Below are 22,613 nucleotides of genomic sequence, written 5' to 3' on the forward strand. Positions count from 1 at the left end.
AGGCCCCGATCTGGGATTCCCCGGGAACACCTGAGTGCCTTAGAGACCAATTAGCACGTCCCATGAGGTTAGCTGGCATAACGCATTGGAGAGATATACTACATGATTCACAGCTCATGGATTGGGAATCACTTTCTAGACTACAAGGGAGAACTCTCACTAGGTTCAAGTATTACCAACTATCGGCTGGTGGGCAACTAGGGCATGGGAGCCTAGTTCATTAAATTCAAAGTTTGATTCAGTAAATAGAAAGGGCTCATGGAAAAAGAAGTATCCTTCTGTTATTGGGCTATGATGGAGGCAGAGGGAGTGGCAGAACCTGAACTTAACAAGATATGGTGTGACGATGTTGATCTGGATCACAATAATCTTCAAGACCTGTGGGTGGATTCCTTTACAATCTTGCAACAGTGGTTGTCAGCTCCACTTAAAAGGAATCATTTGTTTACTCTATATAGGGTATACATCTCGCCCAAAAAATTTGTAAGAATTACTAACATAGAACATCGCTGTCCTCGGTGCAGACTCCCTGCTGTAGATGATTTACACATGTTTGTAGATTGCCCAATGCTTATAAATTACTGGTCTAGAATAGGTGAGTTTATCACTGCAGTATTGAATATACAATTTGTGACTACTCCGAGGATAATTTTGTTTGGACTGGTTAAGGAATACCGTCTTGATGACATGATGTCTAAATTCATTTTTTATGTAATGCTATTGGCAAGGCGAGAAATATGCAGGGCCTGGAAGAAAGAGAAAGCACCTACTTTTCCAGACTGTTTGCAACAGGTCATCTTTGTAAGTGAGTCTGACATGGCTTGTGACAGCTCGAGTGGCAATAAGATCTGGGCGGCCCTGGTGGCATGGCGGAACAGATGAACGTATTCCGATGATTTCACCTGGGCACTGTTGGGGCTCAATCTCCAATGTAGCTAAGGGCAGCACAGTGTGGTATAGTTGAAGTGGATCGAGCAAACAGTGAATGCTAGAGGCGTTATGCCTTTCTCTCTCTCCTTGGGCTGTAAACATCGGAATAGGAAAATAATGATTCAGGAGAGAGGGGGGTCTCCCCATCTAGAACACCCTTTTTTCTATTGGTATATGAGAAATACAAAAAAAAATTTAAAACATTTTTTTTAAAAAGCTGATGGATACCTTATTCTGTTAGATTTTTTAGCAATGTCTTTTCACACTTCTTTTCCAAATAAGAGCACTATGCTTCAAAGTTCCAATGTACTTGAAAAATAATTCTTAATATTAAAAAAAATACCTAATGACGAAATATATTAATTAATTAAAACATTTTAAATTGGAAAATGTATATTGGAAAGTAACTCTGTTACACTAGGTTGAAGAACTCTTTTACATTAATTAAAACAGTTTGATTACGTTTTAAAAGTCCGCAGCCAGTAACATAAGTATTCGCCACCTTTTACAGCCCACTCCCCCAAACTCAAGTAGTTATTGTCAACCAAGCATGCCATACCCACCCATCTCATTTCTGAAATTCAAGGTCAGTCCATTTAAAAACCTACGGTCAAAACACAGCCAAGGCAGTTAAGAGAGCTTAGGTGTGTTAAGTTACTATGCAGTAAATCTTTCTTCACTCCTATGTATGTTTCACGTCTAACCCCAAACAAAGGTACAACCACAATGAGTAGTAGAAGGAGTACAAGGCCCATGTATAATAGTATTAGAAAATTGCCTAAAAGGGTACATGCTGATTAAGAAGGATTCTGAGTGGGATGTTCACAATACCAGGAATACCACTGCATGGGTTCCTTGAAAATCTCTTAAGGAACCCAAGAGATTTTGAAAGGAAATGACTTACCTGCTAAAACTTCTCTATGGGCATTAGTTACTAAAGGCTTTCCGAATTTGTAACATGTCCTAAGACATTAATAAGCTGGACTAAAAAAAATAGTGACAACTAGAACACTAGTGCACAAAAAGTGCCACTAGAAATCTTAACTGTGTCTACAGATCAGTTTACCTGTCAAGTAACCCCAAAAAGTACTTCAGTAGAATGAGAAGGATTTGCTTTGGGCTAGATTCTTCAAAACAGTCAGTAGTCTATCTCTGCAGGTTTCCGACCTTGTTTGAGAGCAGAATTCTGACTGTTTAATCTAGGAAACATGTAACAGTCAGTGAGGTTCACTGCTTTACTCCAGGAAAACATAAGTGAATTCAACGTTTGCATGCAAAATAACATGTTTATGTGTGCATGCGCAAAACAAGCATTTGCAATGCAATAGGTCTCGCATTTACGCGAGTTTAAGCTATTGGCTTTGTAAATGACTATGCCTTTTATTTGTGTTTTAAAAACCAAAACATAAAAGGAATTGTCATTTCAATGCCAATAGCTCAAACTCGCGACATGCGAGACCTATTGCATTGCAAGTGCTTGTTTTACTTTGTCAACGTTGACCATTTGGCAATAGGTCCCACCTTAGTGAAATTCAACTCTACTCTTAGAATCCTGTGTACATGGTAGCTATCTTCGCAGTCTTTTTTTTCTGCCACTGGATCAAGATAAACGGACACAAGCTTTTGAGTCGATGGGAAAGAAGCAAGAATTTTATCGATGAAGAAAGCTCCAAAAAGAGGACCTTGTGGAAGAGCAATGCTGACAACTGATGCTGAGGGAAGACACCGAAAAACATCAGATGGTGTCTTTTACCCAGGAAAACACATTTGGGGCATCAGCTACATGGAGAGAAGAATATAAGTAGGTAAATAAAACACCCCTTTCCATTTCTGCTTGAAGAGCCAGCACACATTTGGAAATATGGTCAGTCATGGGGTTTGCAATCTCTACCTGCCATTGAGTAGAGGGCTGCGGAGCCTGCGCTGAGCTCCAATCAAAGACCTTGATATCAAGACAAAAGCAGAAGTGGGCACACAATGCCATGGTGCAGTCTCATCGGACAGATCCCATAAAGCAACTTCCCTAGAAATAAGAGATCCCAGAGGACACAAAGTTGATGCAAGGGGAGTCCTCTGACGTCGAGGAGATCATAGTCGTCAAAAGAACGAAGATGACGAAAAGGCCTGCACAAGAAGGATATAAGCGCCAGGTAACAACACCATGACGAGGCGACGAAAAAAGAAAATAGAGTTGAAACATTCTAAAGAGGGAAAAAGGAAAGAAACATAAACTTCACAGGACCAAGCAAAACATCATGGATGATGGCAAGCCCTTAAAACCATCTTAGACACCGAAAGGTGATTACGAGCACGTGAGGGAGAAAGAGCACAGGCAATCGTACGCCTTGGGGCTGAAAAAAAAGGATGACGTCAGTCGACATCCTTAAAAGTACTCTTGAGAGAAAAAAGAAGAGACTCAAGGTTGAGATGGAGGCACACCTTCGGCGAAATCAAGAATTCAAGAATGCTCTGATGGGATAGAGAATCCCTACTCCGGTACATGATCACACAGAACCAGAGCCAGACCTGGTTCTTCTGGTTCTGCCACTAACCCCAGAACCAACAAAGGAACCAGAAGAGAAAATATACAACAAAAAACAATGACACCAAAATGTTCGATGCTGAAGGCTTGATGGATGAAGGTTATCAAGATTTTGAGACAGTCCCCCTAGAAGAAGTTATTGATGAGTACCCCTCAAAATATCCCTCCCAGATGCATTGCTGCCTATAACACGGTCATCAAGATAGCAGCAGAAAAATATGGGGGTGAAATTGGTAGAAGATCAAGGCGAATCTGGTTTCTTATACATTCGAAAGGCAGAATCTATGTCTTACCAAGTTATGAAGCATCATTGATCAAGGGAGAGAAGCATTCAGGGAGCCAGCTACAGCCAGAGTGGCAACCCTCCGAGTTGAGAAATATATAAACAATCCTCTCGGGACTCGGCTTACATCAATGGCATGCAATGAAGACTCTATTGTAGTCACTACACCTGAAGGAGCGTCAACATTCCAACAGCCATGGAACCTCCACCAGACAGAGAAAGCAAATGTTTTAGATGGTGGGTAAAAAATGCAGCGCTCATCAGCAATACAATTCAGACCAGCTTCTTAATAGACCGGTCCCCTTCCAATGGGACAAAATCGAAGATCTAATGCAACACATGCCAGATCAGTTCCAAAAGAGGACAAAAATGTCATCACAGGGGACAAGAATATTGCGAACACTTACTTGAAGTCCACTCTGGATGGAGCAGATACTGCCAGCAGAAAGTCTGGAACAGGTATCACCCTTAGAGGACGCGTTTGGTTGAGGGCGTGGGGTTTAAATCTGAGATGCAATGGATGGTTATCAACCTGCTGTGCACCTGAGACAAATTCTTTGGAACCACAGTTGATTAGTCCCTACAGGGCATGAAGAAAGACATTGAGACAGCAAAAGCTATTGGAGTGATACAATTCAGAATTTTCAGGGGTATCACCGCAGCAAGAAGTTGGTCAACCAACAGAGGCGGAGTGTAGTCTGTAACTTGACACTCAACCCGACCAACCGCCAACGTAGGGGACTACACCGCTATGGCAGTGCTCAGGCATACAGCAGAAGCCCTTTCGGAGGAGAGCAAGGGGCAGAGGATCAGCCCTAAGAGGGGTTGGACCCTCAAGCTAGTGACACCTCATTGAGGATCACCCGCATGTAACACCAGTTGGGGGATGAGTCGGAGGATTGAGCCTCCATTTCTGGAGTACCTTCACCTGCGAGAAATGGATCCTAGCTATTTTCCCTCATGGGTATTGTAACGTGCTGTTAAACAGCCTCCAAATATCAAACGAAGGACTAGATCAATCAACGCAAAAGAACAAAGATGCCTCAAAGAAGAGGTTGATGACCTATTGCAAAAACAGGATATAGAGCAAGATTCCCAACAGGAGAGAAAAGACGGAGCCTTTACTCTATTTTCTCGTACCAAAACCAGTCAAAACGCTTAGACCCACCCTGGACCTCAGTGATTTAAACAGTTACATCAAGACACAGAAATCCAGATGACAACTCTCTAAGAGTTCATACCATGCTTAAAGAAAGGAGACTACGTGGTAACCATAGATATCAAAGATGCATAACTACACATCCCATGAACCAAAAACACAAAAGGTTCCTGTGATTCTTGGGAAACAAAGTACACTACCAGTTCTAAACCTTGCTATGCGGTATGAAATCAGTGCCTAGGGTGTTCACAAAAATGCCTGGCCGAATTGGCGGCAAATCTAAGGAGTAAAGAAATGCACATGTATCCTTATCTGAACGACTGGTTAGTAAAGAAGGATCATTCAAGAGATGGCAGGAAAGCATAAGGACCACAATTCAAACCCTACACAGTTTAAGGTTCACTGTAAACCACGAAAAGTCAGCACCAACACCATTGAAAGAAAATATTTTTCGAGTAGCATGGCTAGACTCCAAACAAGCAATGCCTTTGCCCACACAGAAGAGGATCGACGCACTGACCTATCGGATTTGCCTTTGTCGGAAGAGACACGTTCTGACAATGAGTACAGTGGGAGAACTGTTGTCCTTGATGGCTTCCTGCATTCCCCTGATCCCAAATGCAGGACTTCACATGAGACCAGTTCTGGAACCGCTGCAGAGAAATTTGTCACAAGTGATGGAGAGTTGGGAGGATCTGGTGGTTGTAACAGACAACATACTTGGGATCAGTGGTTGAGCATTCTAAAGATCTCAATGGGCAGACCTTTTCAGAACCCAGCTCTTTGTCATGATCACAACAGATGCCTCACACTGGTTGGAGAGCCCACATGAAGGAGATGAATATCAGGGTCATTATGGAGCCCACAGTATGCGGTGAAGCACAAAACAGTCTTTCTGGCACCTGAACGCCTTCCAGACACAAATCATGGGGAAGACAGTGCTGGTTCACACAGACAACACAACAGCCTTGTTCTCACTCAACAAACGAGTAGTGAAAGGATCCCACAAAAGTCCACTTTATCACATAAGATATGGGTATGTGCCATTCGGAGACACATCATGTTAGTCACAATGCATCATCCAGCGGATGAAACACTGAGGCAGACAGGCAAAGCAGAGGTCAGCGTTTCCCTATTGCGCTGCTGTCATCCATCCCGACGACGCTTCCAGAGACCTCCTCAGGTGGGAGTAGCGAAATTGCTACTCAGAGCGGGGAGAGGCTCGAGGGCCGTCTCATTCCCCGTCTAATCTTACCTGTAGGCTGCTGGCCCACTGTTATAACATCCCAAACAGCCATTTTTGATTTCGGGGGTGCCTTGCTGGGGGGTGGCATTAGCACATTCTCATTTCCTGGGGAATTCTGAATCCCAGAATTCCCTCTACATGATATATCAAGCCCAATCCAAGATGGCTGCCCTGTTTACTGCACCTGTATTCATCCCCAATCTAAAATGGCAACTCCTGCTTTTGATGTAATTTCCTGTTTTTCAGAGTGCATAAGACAGTCTATCCTTACTTCTTTGTGTGGCAGTGCTTCCAAGTGATAGGTGTGTTTCATCACTCCTGATTCTTGTCCAGAGGGCTCAGTTTCTTCATGGAGAATTAGATTCCAATGCTTCTAACTTCTTCTCCTGCTACTTCTTTCCTCCTCTGTGCTATTGCCCTGTTTTTCTATTGCCAGATTTCTTGCTGTCACCAGGAGGCATTTTGCCCTTCATATTTTTCCTCAGTTTAGGAATCCTTCCTGGAGGCATTATCTGCTAGGTGCTACCTAGTGTTGGCTGCATCGTGACTACTCAAAGAGTTTGACCTTATTTCTGGCAGACAAGAACAGCCAAGGCTGTGGCCTTTCAGTCTCCACATCGTAAGTATCCTCCAGGTCGGCATCCAGATCCTGAAACTCCCATGAGTGGGAACTAAAGCAGGAAGTACTGGACATGATATTCAAGAAGTGGCGGACACAAACAATACAGGATAACTCAAAATGCCAAACCTACACAGCCAGATTCACAAACCTGCACACGCAGGGGAATTTATCAGGGACTTTGACTTATGCCTTTCCACTGATTCCACTCATATGACTAGTAATAGAGAAGTGCAAACGTACAACACTAACTCTAATCCTATTCTGCCTGCAGTAGGCAAGGCAGACCTGGTACTCAGATGGAATAGAGCGGGTGCAGGGCAGAAGGGTGGTTCTGCCAGTGCCACAAGGCTTAAAGCCCTGGTGACGGCCTTCAAGATTCTTAAGACTGAGAGCCCGGCCTTACTATGCCCTCTGCTGACCTGGTATGTCCCGCAGCGCAGTCAGCGCTCGCTGGGGAACACTTGGCGAAGGTGCCGCGCTTTAAACTATGCCGCATGGGTGGCCGTTCTTTCCAGGTGCTGGCAGCTAAATTATGGAACTCTCTGCCAAACTATATCTGTGGCATTGAGAATATGCTGCAATTCCGGAAGGCCATTAAAACTTTTCTATTTCCGTCACCATAGTCTTCCCCCTTAAGTTCTCTGGATGGCCTCTGCGTCTGTTTCATGATTTGGCAGCGCCGGGACGCCCCTTTGCTGGGGCAGCTGTTGCGCTTAAAAAATCTAATAACATAACATAACTAACAAAGCATAAGGGATGTGTGCTCCACCCAGTGTCGCACACACTCAGCCTGGCAGCATGGTTCCTTGGGAGTTAAAATTTGGCAACCTACTTTTGCCAGAAAGTACTATAGATGATGGAAAGCCAGAAGACAGTCCACAATAATCTGCTACCCTGCACTATGGAAATCGTTCAAACAACGGGAAATCACAGTGATACCCGATCATGACGGGAAACACAATGCAACTGTGAAAGAATAACTCATCTACTACGCCTCACTCAAGCTACACCTAGCACCCCTTGTAGCATATTCCAAGGATGTACCAGGCAGAAGTTTATTTCAAACCCCGTCATCAAAAGATTCCTAGAAGGAACAGAAAGAGTAGCACCAACAAGATCAGTTGATACACCAACGTAGAATCTGAACATTGTACTGACACAGCTCATGCGACCTCCCTTTGAACCAATGCATTAAATAGAACTCCAGTTTGTAACCCCAAAAACTTCATTCTTGGTGGCCATCACCTGGACTGCAGGCTCTCAGGATACAAGCACCATACCTTCAAATTCACAAGGTAGTAATGAGCACGAACCCTCATTTTCTGCTAAAAGTGGTTTCAGCCTTTCATGTCAACCCAAGAATATACCTTTCTGTTTTTTCAAACAACCAAAATCCAGAGCAGAAAGTGCTCTGCACACACTAGGCGTTTGAAGAGCAGTGACATACAACATTTAGGAAACCAGGATAATCAAAAAGATGAATCAATTCTTTGTCTTTTTCAGCCACGCCTCTAAGAGGACGCATGTAAACATAACAACCATTGTAAGATGGATAGCACAGATAATGCAAAAATGCAAGGTAACAGTGGCAGTTGCACTGGAAGAAAGGCCTGGAGCTCATGTGACAAGGAAAAAGGGAGCAACTCTAGCATTCAATGCCAGTTTCTCCATCGAGGACATATGCAGAGCACATACTTGGTCATCCACACACATCTTTGCCAGACATTACTGAATGAATGTTTAAACCAACAAGGAAGCTCAGAAGGAATAGAGAGTTCTAAAGCCTCCGTTTGTAAACACAATCTCATTGTAATTTAACCTTAAAAGGAGCACAAAAAACATCTAACCATTTCATTATTCACCAGTGCAATTTCTTCATCTCCACTGATGTCAACCAAAATATCCTTTATGCAGATGCTGAAGCATCCACACCTCCTAAAAATCCCAATCCCAATCCCAATCCCAATGCGGATGTCCGATATCATCAAGCATGTGAGAAAACCAATCTCAGAAGAAATCATCTTTACACGGCACACAGGGTTTACTGGACTCCCTCAAAATTGACAAAAATATCTGGAGAATCACACTTTTGTCCTAGATGTAAGCTTTTAGCGGCAGATGATATACACATTTTTGCAGGCTGTCCAGAAATTAAAAACTATTGGTTATCGGTCTGCACCTTTTTAGAGGAGGTACTGTCTAGACCAGTCACTTGCAGTCCTAGACTGATTCTTTTGGGTTTACTAGAGGATTATGACATCAGAGACAGTATCACTCAGTTTATATTTTATGTGATCGTCATCGCTAGGAGGGAGGTCTGCAGAGAATGGAAATCTCCAATCCCCCCAAGGTTTGCCGACTGACTAAAAAATATCATGGCTATAAGTAAAATAGATTTGCTGTGTGGGGAGAGGGTGCGGCAAAGATTTGGGCTCCGTTGATAAAATGGTCGGACAGTTAGAGAATAAAAGTCCAATGATTATGCCAGGGGTTTGTGGTCTGGTACTCCCCGGGACAAGGTGCATTGACATCGAACAGGGGAGTTGGACTAGTAGAAAGCCTACCTCTGGGAGACCTTTCAACTGCTAAGCATAAAAAAACTCCAGGGCGCACAGTTAGGTTTTGTGTTGGCAGATTTGAGAGTTTCCATCTAGAGTCATACCATCTGGTGGCATATATGAGGACAAAAAAAAAAAGCATGTGAGACAACCAACCTTCTTCGGCACCTTCGTCTGATACAGCCGACTACTTCGCCCTGCATCAAGCTACTGTGTCAGATACATCCCCGGTGGCAGAAATGAATTGTCCCTTTAGACTTCCTCTCCCTGACTTTGCATAATTTCATGCTAGGTAGAAGGTAGTTGATGTCCTTGAGCTCTCTTTGGGTACTGTTGAGACTAAGGCTAACTCCTTGACCGAGGACCTGTAGCCTACAACTAGTCAGAGCATTTGCTGCCCACTAATGAAGCTCAAATGGATTAGTTTTAGCAGCATGGGAGAATCCCACCTCTGCTCCTGCAGTGAACAAATTGATTGCAAGACCAGCACCAGGGAACCCAGTTTTTTTTCAAGACCACTCGTCCACAGAAGAGTAATACAGACTTTCTTGTGCACTAAGCAGAATCTGAATTTTTTATGGTAGCATCCCTAGAAAGGAAGTTGAAGAAAACAAAGAAACTATGTAAGAAGGTCTCAAAGGCTTGCACTCTTTAAATGCAGCCTGTTTGCAAGACTGCTAGCTTCCTGCATCCTTTCAATCATGCATGCACACTGTCACGTGCGGACTTTCAGTTGGTGTCTTTGAAAAAAGTAGTTCCAACACAGGGGAAATCTGGCAGACACCATTGTTATCTCTCAAGACACTGCGGCAACATGACTTGGTGGTCCTTCCACCCACCACCAGCTGTGGCCATGATAGTACTGGAAGCATCCACTCTTGTTTCAACCCTTGGTTCTGACAAACCTCATAGTCAAGCCCCAATGTTTGGCCAGTTGCCTCGTTGAGTAGTTCAATGACCTTCCCCTAAAAACATCTGATTTTCACACATTCCCATACCATGTGGAAAACAAATCTGCTTGCGGGAAACCACATCTGCGGCAGACGTCATTGGTACCAGGGTACATTTGTGAAATTTTACCTGAGGACAAGTTTGCTTGAAGGAAATAATTGCTTTGGGTAAACTTAAGCAGTGGGCACCTAGACACATTGTTTGGTTGTTCTTTGCTGATCTTGCCTTCCCATCTTGCCCTCACTACCATTAAGTCTGCATGAAGCAGGGGCTTCGTTTTCACTGCACAATAAAGATGCCCTCCCATCAATAGTGTGGTAAATAATTTGGACTTAAACTGCTAGGTACTTTCTTTATCCCAAGTCCCTGAATGGTTTCCGATCTTTGCAGGTGAGATACCTTCTATCCTTGTTACATACGGGTATTTTGTAATTTTCATTCATTCTGTATAGTATGTTCATATGTTTTTTACTTTGCTCTTTAATGGATTTTAGTTTTGCATTTATCAGTATAAACCTAGAGCTTAGCATAGGACAAATGTTTCTTTAGTCATCTGCATGTGACACCTTGTCAGGGGTAGTAAGCTCTATATAAATGCAATTACAATTACAGGAGTAAGTTGTGTGGGCTCAGAGCATTTCATAATGAACAAACTAACCAAATCATAGTTACAAATTCATAATGAACTTGTTCCAGCTCAATTATGTTTCATATCTATGTGACCCAATATTCGTGACAAAAGCAAGTAACAATTAGAAAGTCATATGCATCCGGCGACTCCTTATCCAGGTGTGGTGTATTAGGCTAACTTCAAGGGGGTCTCACATTTACATATATAAAAAATATGTACTTAAGCGTGTAATTCTCATTAGTACATTTTCTTCCATGTTTGAGGGTAGCTGGCTTACAGTGTGGTTACCCGTTTAAAAAGAACGTTCTTCCAGCTTTGCTTCTAAAAGTGTCATTCTATCATCTCATTCCGCGCAAAGAACATCCTGTCCTGCTCCCTTTTCTGCACTGCAGTAGCCACCATCTCAGTCTCTGCCTAGCTTTTAGGATCTTTTAGCCATATCTTACTTTTTGGTGTCATCCTCGCCTTCCAGTTCATGCCTATCCTTCTTTTTGTTTTAAGCCAAATCTTTTTCTAGTTTTAGCTTTTTTAGATCTACTCAGTAAACATGCATCAGGTGTGGCTTTATCTTTTGTTCGTAGTTTCTGATAGAAGATTTGCTATTTCGTGCAGTTTCATACCACATGATAAAAGTCAGCCCCAGTTCAGTTACATCTAATGGAAAGAGCTGAACTGTATAACAATTTTACTGTTTTCTATTTTCTTTATCCATTCTTCACCAGACTACTATTTGTTTAAATTTTCTTCCAACTTTAATCTTATCTTTGAGTCATCTGGGTAATAAACAGCAATTGTGGGGCACAGTTATACCCTGCATGCCATTTCCATGTTTTAGCATTAGCTGCAATGTATTCAGATCCTAAAGGTTCATCTGTGACCACGTCTCAAGTGAATCACACTACTCTTATTACTGCTTCATATGTCATGAACTGGCCCATATCATATACATATCTGAGTTGGTCAAATGTATACGTCACATTATTGTCATAAAGGTCTCCCAGCATTTTATTCTAATCTGTCTGCGTGGGTGAACACCCCTCCTTCGTACAATATTACACAACTTCGAGCAACACCATACAAGGGCAGTTGGTGAGTATGATACACGTGTACGAAGCCTTTGTAGATATCTCAACCAATAATGTCTGTCTGTGACAGTCGCCCCTGAGAAAGAAATTGGCATATCCAGTTCAATACTCATATCAGTTGTAGTTCTTCACCCACTGGATCCACAGTTGCTGTTAACCATTTAGTTGGCCACTGTAGCTGTGGTACCAGGTTATGAACTTCATAATTTGTGCCCCCAACCTTGTCTTGTCCAGTGGCTTTTGGGTTTTATTTAAAGTAGAGTATTGAGTTCTGTGAATGACTCCACTTGTATTACTATAAGTATGGCAGCCCAATGAAACAGTAGGTAAGTCAACACAATCATCTTTACAATAGCTTCTTTTCCAGTGGTGAGATGGGTGATATATTTTAAAAGGGATTAGATTGTCTAAAAACATTTATTGCCTTACTTATGTTGCTTGCTACAAGTCTCACAACTTCCTGCTATATCTGTACTCCGAGATATTCAAACATTTCAGACTCCCATACCAGTGGGGCATTGAGCCTGGGCTACCAGGGGACCTAAGTGGAAAAAGATATGATTTCCACAATTTACTTTTAGACTGACACTTGACTGAAATCTATCAGAGCGCTCATAGTCTTCAGTATACTAGGCTCTGGGCCTCATTGATATAAATAAAGCATCATCTGCGTACTATAATATCAAATGGTATCTATTCTGCAGTTTAATACCCCACTTCTGAGACCTCTCACAAAGAAGGCATGCCTGCATCTCCGTAGCCAGGGCAAACATGGTTGAGAATTGCGACCATCCCTGCCTCTGCCTTTTCTCCACTGATCGGATATTATGCATGCAATACTGGCCCTAGCTAGCGTCTGGTCTACAATATCTGGGTCCATCTCAGTAAGCCCTCACCAGTTTCAATCTTCCTAAGAACTACATGGAGGTACAGCCATGATAGAGCATCAGATACTTTTTTCGGTATCTAAGAGGCAACTACCAGGATCACCCCCCTCCATTGTCACAGTGTCTAATATAATATCTCTGAGTCATTTTATCACCTATAGCATAATGCAAGTGTAGTAGGTTCATGCTTGCTGTTAGAATTCAACAGTGTCCCCTTCTGCTCCATAGGACTCCCTATCTAATGTCATACTCCTCAGCCTTTGCAGTAATTACTAAGCTGGAAACCCACTTTCTTTGTTTTATGACTGCAAAACTCTTATATTCAGTCTTATGGACTAGGAAAAGCTTGTCTAAGAGAGGTGTTGTCTTACTTGGCCAGTTGTAGTAATTTGCTCTTAACGTTTGAACTGCTGCTAATGAATTGTTATATGGTTCTTATTATTTATCTTATTCATGGTGTTGTCTTACTTGGCCTGTCTTAATAGTTTGTTCTTATCATCTTAACTGCTGTTAATTAATTGTTATAAGAATGTATTATTTATCTAATGCATGTTTTGGGATGTGTAAGAATTTGTGTATGAGGGGTGTTTCCTCACTCAGTCAGCCCTAAGAATTTGCTTATATATTTTTACAATTGCTAAAGAATCGCTGCAATAATTTTAATACATTGTTTAATGTGTTGCTTTTGGCTTTTAATGTACAGTTAGGATATGATACGTCAGTATTTTAACATGAAATCAGTGTGTTATTAATATCTATTTGCACATTTTGCACTATGAAATTTCTCTGTACTTTTACGCATCCATCAAATGCGGAAAAAAAGTAAATATGATGACAACTCCTTATCACTAAGTACGGCCCTTGCTCTTAACAGCCCAAACATTACTGCAGAGAGATTGCATTGTTGATGTATAGTCTTGAAAAATGTGCACTTTGTCTCCTTCAATCTAGCAGGTCTCCTGTCCACCTGCAAAATGTTATCTCTAAAATGTAAAAGCTGTGCCACAATCAAAGGTGTGCCTGTTGCAGGGGGGCACACAGGCATCCAGTGTGCTTATTCCACAGCAAAATATTTTGATATGCTACCTGGAATCACTGTTTCTGTCATCTCTTGTTCCTGAAGTCCATGCAGGAGCCCTCTGCCTTCTCCGGTACCCCTACTATGTGAATCTTCCACCTCAAGTGGCCATCAGCGTCCTCCACTCTTGTAATATATGTACACTGTTGGTGTGTTGTTTTATCTGTTTTTGAATGTCTGAACTCTGTGGGGATATAGTAGCCAGTGAGGATTCTGTTTCTGAAACTCTTATCTGCCAATTTTCTATGATCTACTTTCAACAGACCTACATTTAGGGCAACTGAATCAATTGTTAATTCTCAAGTTGTTCACGTATCTAGAATGACGGGCAGTATCTTATCAAACTTTTCATCATATGTATCATTTGGATGGCCCCAGTCTTCAGCAGGAGGACTCAGTTGAACCCCACCCGTACACAGCGTGGAGTCCTTTGTACCCACTTTCTTTTGCAGATTTCGGCTTTCTTAGGTCCTAAAGCTGTACAGATTTCATGGCTTTACTTTCCACTTAATGGTACTATTTAGTTGTTGGGGCACTTTTACCTGCTCCAGCAAGGTGGTGCCACTGCCTTGGCACCCCACACTTGCACACTGCAGGATTACCAACTAGCAGCAGCCCTTTCGGCTCCCCAACTCCGATTCAGTTTCATGACGTGACGCACTGCAAGCCAATGGGAAGAGCATAAAGTGGCCCTTCCACACGAGTGCCAAGACTGTTCCAGTTAGCTATACCAGGTTGTGAACGTTACGGTAAAGTATTCTCAGTCTCTTACAAGGACATTGCTGGGCACAAATGTCGAAAACGCACAAGGACCTGTTCCCGTTTCTGCAATACAGCATCATGGCCAAGGTTTAGGATAGAAAAAATAGGAGGGGAGAGAGCCCTCTATAACGGTCACTTTCCACTCTCTTCATGTACAGAAGAAAATGTTTCTATCTTTTCACACCCTGCACATCCGGCCTGCTTTTACTCAGTGTCCACCGACCCACACTGTTTCCAGTTGCTTCTACTTTTTGACCGGCTATCATTGCATAGTCTGCTCACCAAGCCGATGTGGAACTTGGGACAGATGAGCCGTTCTTTCCTGGAGCACTTAACTGCTAGGACCCACCGAGGAAGGGAGGGCAGTCCTGGTCAAGAACGGGGTCATCCACAAACCTGCTCCAATGTCTTCCCTTACATGAGCTCTCGTTTGGCAGTTCATAATGAAGGTAGACGTCTGCATTCGCTGGGTCTCTATGCACCCCCTGGTGGACTGGTCCTGAAGCTCACACATACGCAGCAGGAACCATTTTGTTGCCAAACCGGTCGGCACTCGCTCCTGTCTGAACAGCCTCTGATACAATTAATTTCCTAAAAGTACACATCTGAGGTTCTAAGTTGACAACACACCGCCACTGCCCTTGATGGTTCACAGTTAGACCTTTTTTAGCAGGATAAATACATTTGTGGACTTGAGGCGTGAACGCCTTTCTTCTAAACCTCTCCCCTTTAGATTCAGCCACTCCCCCATATTACCGTCTTAGCTTCCTATAAGTTCAGTCTAGTGTTAGTTGACCTCAACTTGTTTTGATTGCATGTTGGAATTATAGTGTTAGAAAGAGCGGGCCCCTCAATATCTTGAGCTTTACTTTCCAGCTAAAACTCTGTATACTAGTCTTTCTATAATCATATTCAGTGAGTTAAGGGGAGTGCTCTGAGAGGAATCTATTTGAGTATCTTGCCTCCTAGAATGACCTGCTAAGGTTTCCTGAGACCAGTATTCTACCATGCCTTCTCATATATTATGTATGTTCGAAGGACAGGAGTACTGTATCTGGCTCTTTTGATATCCAAACAGCCCATTCTGTTCATGTTTTTGCCAGGACGGTTAGATTTAAGGTTTTATTTGCTGTCTGGGAGGGATCCCACTGTCCATATCACCATCTATGTAAATTCCATGCTCATCCAATGGCTGATCTATGTATGTAGTCACTGTTTCCAAAATTCTCCAGTTGAAAGCTTTGTCATCTGAATTGGGGGCATATGTAGGTACAAGGCACGTTTCATAACTATCTGCTGGCCGTATGTCTGGATATACCTTGCCTCTACATCTGCTTTAAAGTAGTAAATCTGGAAGTAAATACCTAGCATTATCCAAAGTGAGACTCCTTTAGCATAAGCAGAGTAGGTGGCGGGATACAGCTGTCCTTTCTATTTATTTCCTATTTTTGTTTCTCCGTTATCTGTTAAATGTGTCTCTTGTAGAAACGTCATCCCTGTCGAATAGTGTCTGAAATATCAGTGCATCATGTGCCAAACAATTGACTGTGCTTACAGCATACCAGTGTGTGTCCTTTTCTGTGAAGGCTACTGCTCACTGTTATGCCCATGCCAGCTTTAAGTGTCTGTTCTGTGGTGCATTTTTATCAAAGTAGGTCTGGGCCTCTTCCTGTAATAATCTCTTTATTCAACCTTTCAAGTAACTACCACTCTCGACCCCAGGTTAATGCACTGGAAACAACTAGGTGGGTGTCTTTTCATATTTTATTCTCTGGCTGCTGCTCTTGAACACCAACACTAGAACCCATAATCTCAACTAATTTACACTCTTGCATTCGATAACATCCTGTAGGCTTAACTATAAGTCGATTTGTAGAGGATTGAGACCGTAGTGGCCTTGTTGTGAGCAACAGCGATCCAAGTCAAGGGCTCCTTCTCCCCAGGTGTCCTAATCAGTTGAATATTAAACATCAACAATTGCCAACACTGCCACTTATTAAACTCATTCGAAAAAGAAGAAACAGAATGAAAACAGTCCTTCTTAACCGCTCTTTCAGTTTGAATTAATTAATTAATTTTTAAAAAATGCAATAGAATTCATTTGAATTCGAAATCCTTAGACAATTCTATAATTTCCAAACAAACTATCCTGAAATCCCCACAGAAAAAATCACACATTAATGGAACCTAATTTGTGTCCCTACCTAAACGAACTCTCAACAGCGTTCTCTCCTTCAGACTCACAAGTGGTGTCGCATTCATACTTGTGTTACAACTCATTCCCACATTCATACACACACCATATTTACATTCACTCGAGACCCACCCTGGGGTACACTCTACTATTATTTTACAATACTCAAAAAGCTCTTTTATTCAATAATGAAATCCATATATACTATATTTACAAATTTCTAAAATAGGCCATCCATCAATACAAAAACTCAAAAAAGTCTTGAAGTGATGACTTGGCTTGATTGGCCTAACATAAACCGTGGTCGACGCGTTTCGAATTCCTTTTATAAAAGGAATTCTCCTCAGGACCAAATGTCTCTGAAAAAGATATAAATAGTACCTTACTCCACTGTTTAATGATTTGGCACTCCATATGTCATTATGAAGAACTGACAAAATATATGCATACTGAATAATGAGGAATTCTACAATCTGAGTTCCCTGATGTTTATCTAGAGTGCCTAACAGATTAAAAGATGAAGAGTATGGATTAAATGCCTTCACTTTTATTATTAATGTCCTCTACTGGGGCATACTTGTGTATTCCTGACAGATGCATCTGTTTTTTTCTAACTTCTTACCTCATATTGTTTTGCCTCTCCAAGAATTTGGTTGAATTTCCTTTAAATGTTGTCCTTTTGTGTACTTTATAATGTGCAATACGTAATGTATGCTTCTTGGAACTTTTCATGGTGTGAGGTATATTCACAAGCCTGTATTCATTTTATTGAGGCATGAATCAAAATATATATATAATATATATTTTAAATAGCTAAACTTAGGCTGTGGGCATGCAGCAACTGTTCCACGATGTGGATGAAATCACACCATGAAAGAGATGCCTTACTGGCCACTCTTTAAAAGTATTATTATTGTAATTAGTAGCTTTAATATTATTACTGTTATACTTGTTGTTGACATTGTAATTGTTGCTATTGCTATTGTTTTGAATATTTTTCTCGACAAGATATGGATCAAGTCCACTTTTTCCATAACTAGTTTGCATTAGTGTCACTTTCTCTTTGAGTTCACTTTGGGCTCTGTATTTTGCAGTGGCATCTGAGACCCCCATGCTTCCATCGTCCCTTATGTTACTAAACACAGCCCATGAATATCTGGGCAGGAGATCATGGTGCTGCAACTCGGACGGAGCACTCCTTAAATTCTATGTAAGTATACGCTGAGAAGGGAACATCTTTCTGGTCTCCCTATTGTCTATCACAGATATTTCTATGGACATCTTTATGCATGCTGGTGGTGTATGAGGGACACTTGCATAGAGCCAAAGTGCTCGTCTTGTCCAACATGATTTCCCTTGACTCCGTACCTGCCTCACTAGTTCTTATCTTCACCCTCTCTAATCCCTCAATACCTTTACAATCTTTGCGTCAAACTTCTCCCCTTGCTTCTGCCAGTCATAATTCCGTTAACACTCACCTTAAGAAATGGTAAGCTCTTCAATCCAACACATACATTTTGTGTCTTACATCTCCATTTTATTATATGTATTTGTAAAGCGCACTCTGCACCGCAAGGGCATCATGGCACGGCAACTGACTTTCTACTACTTATCCATATTGTCTCCTCCAACTATATATGATTTCAGAAATCATTCCCCTCTGGTTGCACTGACATGTAATTTGATGCAGAATATAAGAGAATCTAAAATGTATGAGCTTACAGTCCCACTGAGTCCTCTTGTTTCACTACAAAGCACGATTTTTCTCCAAGCGGTTGATTCCCTGTCTGTTTTTTACTGAAAGCAAGCTGGTTGGATAATTAATGCTTTTAAAAAAATGGAGACTTTGATTGTCCTATAGAGAAGTAGAGAGGCGCACTCAATGAAGTCAATGTTCTAAGAAAGTCCAAAGAAAAGCGTAGATCTTCTGTTCTTATTCAAAGTGTGTTCTTTATTTTCATATACAACGGCACAGCCAACGCGTTTCATTCCCATTCGTGCCTAGGGAATTTCATCAGGGCAAGTAGAAAGAAGTCGGGTCCATGCGACAATCCTAGATGAGGTCCCTCCTAGGAAACTGATGTATAAGCGAGATCACAGTAGACCAGGATGTATTCCTGAAAAAAGGCTTCGTACTCAATTCCAAAGTAAAATGGTAGTTCGAGACCCCCGGTTAGCTGGAAGGTGTCACTTTGGCAACTCCGGAAATGTAATGGTTCCGGATCCCTTAGGGGAAACTCCAAGGCGGAGGGGGGGGGGTCGGGCGACCCCCCGGCTCAAAAGCAGGGTGTAATGCGTTAGTACGCAACGGTACCTATAGTCAGGTCTCCGTTCTCCGCCGCTCCTCCTCGTGCAGGTCTCCGTTCTCCGCCGCTCCTCCTCGTGCAGGTCTCCGTTCTCCGCCGCTCCTCCTCGTGGAGGAGCGGCGGAGAACGGAGACCTGACTATAGGTACCGTTGCGTACTAACGCATTACACCCTGCTTTTGAGCCGGTTACTCTACCGGGCAGCCCGACCCCCCCCTCCGCCTTGGAGTTTCCCCTAAGGGATCCGGAACCATTACATTTCCAGAGTTGCCAAAGTGACACCTTCCAGCTAACCGGGGGTCTCGAACTACCATTTTACTTTGGAATTGAGTACGAAGCCTTTTTTCAGGAATACATCCTGGTCTACTGTGATCTCGCTTATACATCAGTTTCCTAGGAGGGACCTCATCTAGGATTGTCGCATGGACCCGACTTCTTTGTACTTGCCCTGATGAAATTCCCTAGGCACGAATGGGAATGAAACGCGTTGGCTGTGCCGTTGTATATGAAAATAAAGAACACACTTTGAATAAGAACAGAAGATCTACGCTTTTCTTTGGACTTTCTTAGAACATTGACTTCATTGAGTGCGCCTCTCTACTTCTCTATAGTATTGCTCAGATATACATCCACGGCAGCGGATGGTGAGAGTAGCGGCACCACCAAATATTTTTGAAACAGACAAAGTTGATGTGCGAAACCTTGGTCAGCTGCCTGGTGCTTTTGTTTACTGTTTAGACTTTGATTGTCCTGCCTGCTTCTCTAAAAGTAAGGAAAGCCCTTTGCAGACGACGGAGGCGCAGTTAATCGTTGGAGAAATGTTTCTGATACAGGAATCATAGGTCTTTCTCTTGAGTGCAGGGCTAATGGCTGTGTTATGCTTGTGTTCTTTTTCCTAGGTACGGGTGCTGCAGAAGGAGCTGTCAGTTTCTACCTCAGAAGATACTCACCCCTACAAAGAGGAGCTGGAGACTGCACTGGAGCAGTGCTTCTACTGTCTATACAGCTTCCCTAGCAAGAAAAGCAAAGCCCGCTATCTGGAAGAGCACTCTGCCCAGCAGGTGAGGCCTCACCCCCACCCCCACTCTGCCCCTGGCAGAGGGTCTAGAACTAAGAAGGTGAAAGCCGCTGGACTTAATACATGAGGTCATGGTGATGTACTTCTTCAGTCACAGGAGGAATTTGGGGCTGGGACTGGCCCCTTGGAACATGATGAGATAGTTTTCCACAGGGATACTATAGTGCTTGGCAAATCTTGAAATCTGTAGTTATACAAAATGCCTCCAGTGGTTTCGGTTCAGCGTATTGAAAGTCGATGAACAACAATATTGACATTAAGTATGCGATGTCCTGTCTCCACATCCCAGCCTCTAAAACCGTGCTTCAGAATTCTAAGCCTGGCCTCTGGGGTAGTGGTTAACTCCTCAGAGGAAGTGGGTGGTCAAATGTCCAGCTCACCTCAGGGAACGGAAGTGTCATTCAGAGAGTGTCCTTGTTGATTTTCACGTTCCAGTGGACCACACGACTAAATCATTGTTTTAGGTCAAAAATACTCCAAAGTGAACAACCTCGATTTCTTTTTTCCTTTGTTGCTTATACTTCCAATACCCCCTTTTCCTCTACTCTCTCCAGTTCATTTAGCAACTTCCTATTCAGATTTCACAAGGAACACCGAAAATGAACCACACACATTCATGAATTTTCTACTAGACGCTTTCAGACAAACGCTTGTCTCACTCTCCTACTGCATACACATGCTCTATCGTCTCACCATCTCTGCAAAGTCCCGCCAGACCCTAGTTAAAAATCATACCCCTTTATTTTCAAAAAAGGTAAAACCTAAATCCTCTCCACCGTGCTGTCCCAAGGAAATGAATGCTAACATATGAAATATCTAGAACATGGGTCTCCAAATTTATGGAAAGTCCCCCTGAGCTAATAGCAAATGTTATCACTGTGAAATAGTGACCACTAATGTTAACACTACACTGTGCAGGATCATCACTGGTGACCACCTAAGCATTTCTGGCAAGGCTACCTGCAAAAATGCCAGAAAAAACATTAGCAATATTAAATGCCTACACCTTACTAATGCAATAACAACCAAAGCAACCCATGCACCCTCTGGCACAAAAGATATAACCATAGCAATAAGTCTCCCCAACTCAAGTTGAATCATCAGTCAACTTTAAATGTATTTTGGAAATGCAACCTGATGTCTTCATTAGCATATGATTTTTTCAAAATACTTATATTTTTCTAACAAATACAATTGTCCATTTTGGGCAAATTAATTAAATTTTCCAGGAAAAAGACCTTTTCTGAAAAAACAATGTGATTGTCATTTTCATCCAGTGCTCACATAGACCGATTCTGCTTCAAATACTCAAGGTTACAATCAAAGGCAATGGATGCCTGTAATATGCTAGTAATGCCCAGCAGTATACCAGGGCCATCCTTGTGCCAAGATTGGACACCATGATGGCCGGATGCCCAATATATATCATTCATGGCCATTATTTTTCAAGGGGTGGCCTCTTTTATATCAGGGATGGCTAAAAGTAGGTTAGTCATGTTCTTGATATGCCAGAGATGCCACCAGTGTGCCACAGCTTGATTAAAAATGCCCAAAATATGCCAGTGATTACTTTTTTTAGGCATATGCCCCAAATATGAGAGAAAGGGACACAGTTGTTCTAGGGATGAATTCTGCATGATGGGAAGCAATCTATACTTTGGTGATCATTGACCCAGACATAACTTCCAGGATGAAACACTTTATTAAAGAGGGGCATAATGTCTCACACTCATACATAACTGTGCACACATGACACACTCACACACACAATGACAAATGCACATGAGACTTTTAATTTTATCTGCTCTAGATCCATAACCCGCTATCCTCAGCTCTTAGAATGATCATGCCCCACACTAAAGCATTTTCACTTTGGCTCCTGCAGTCCCACACTTTGGTGGGGCAGCACTGGTCACTGCTTAGGCTACTGCTGACACTCTTCTTTCATGGCCTATTGTTCACTCATACATGGTGTGACTGATACTGCAGGGCCTACAACATGGTCAATCTCCTTGTGACTTTGGAAGATTGAGAGCAGAGACAGAGGGACATGCAACAGATGTCTTTGACTGACACAGTGTGTGTTGAAGTGTTAAGCTGAGTCACTGCCATTGGTTTGGCTGTCTGCCACTGTAAGGATATTGGGATGGACAGTGCTGTCTTCTTTGCGCAGACCCCTGAGTGAGTTACTGGGCCCAGCTTCACCTCTGAGAGCTACTTTGAAGGTGCGTATGAGCTACCAGTAGCTCCTGGGCTACTCTTTGGTGACTCCTGATCAAGAGTAGTTAGAAATATGTTGTAA

General features: G+C 42.5%; 1 protein-coding gene across 4 annotated transcripts in view; it reads left to right on the forward strand.

The window, feature by feature from the left end:
* CABIN1 (calcineurin binding protein 1) overlaps positions 1 to 22,613 on the forward strand; it is a 1,446,726-nt gene that overhangs the window by 618,867 nt on the left and 805,246 nt on the right. For all 4 annotated transcript variants that reach the window (XM_086942778.1, XM_086942776.1, XM_086942775.1 and 1 more), the window contains exons 20-21: positions 18,023 to 18,138; positions 20,133 to 20,294. In XM_086942778.1, coding sequence (XP_086798904.1) covers positions 18,023 to 18,138; positions 20,133 to 20,294 — 278 coding nt within the window. The remainder of the gene's footprint in view (positions 1 to 18,022; positions 18,139 to 20,132; positions 20,295 to 22,613) is intronic.

This window comes from Lissotriton vulgaris, chromosome 11, assembly GCF_964263255.1.
Source record: "Lissotriton vulgaris chromosome 11, aLisVul1.2, whole genome shotgun sequence".
Classification (NCBI taxonomy): Eukaryota; Metazoa; Chordata; class Amphibia; order Caudata; family Salamandridae; genus Lissotriton; species Lissotriton vulgaris.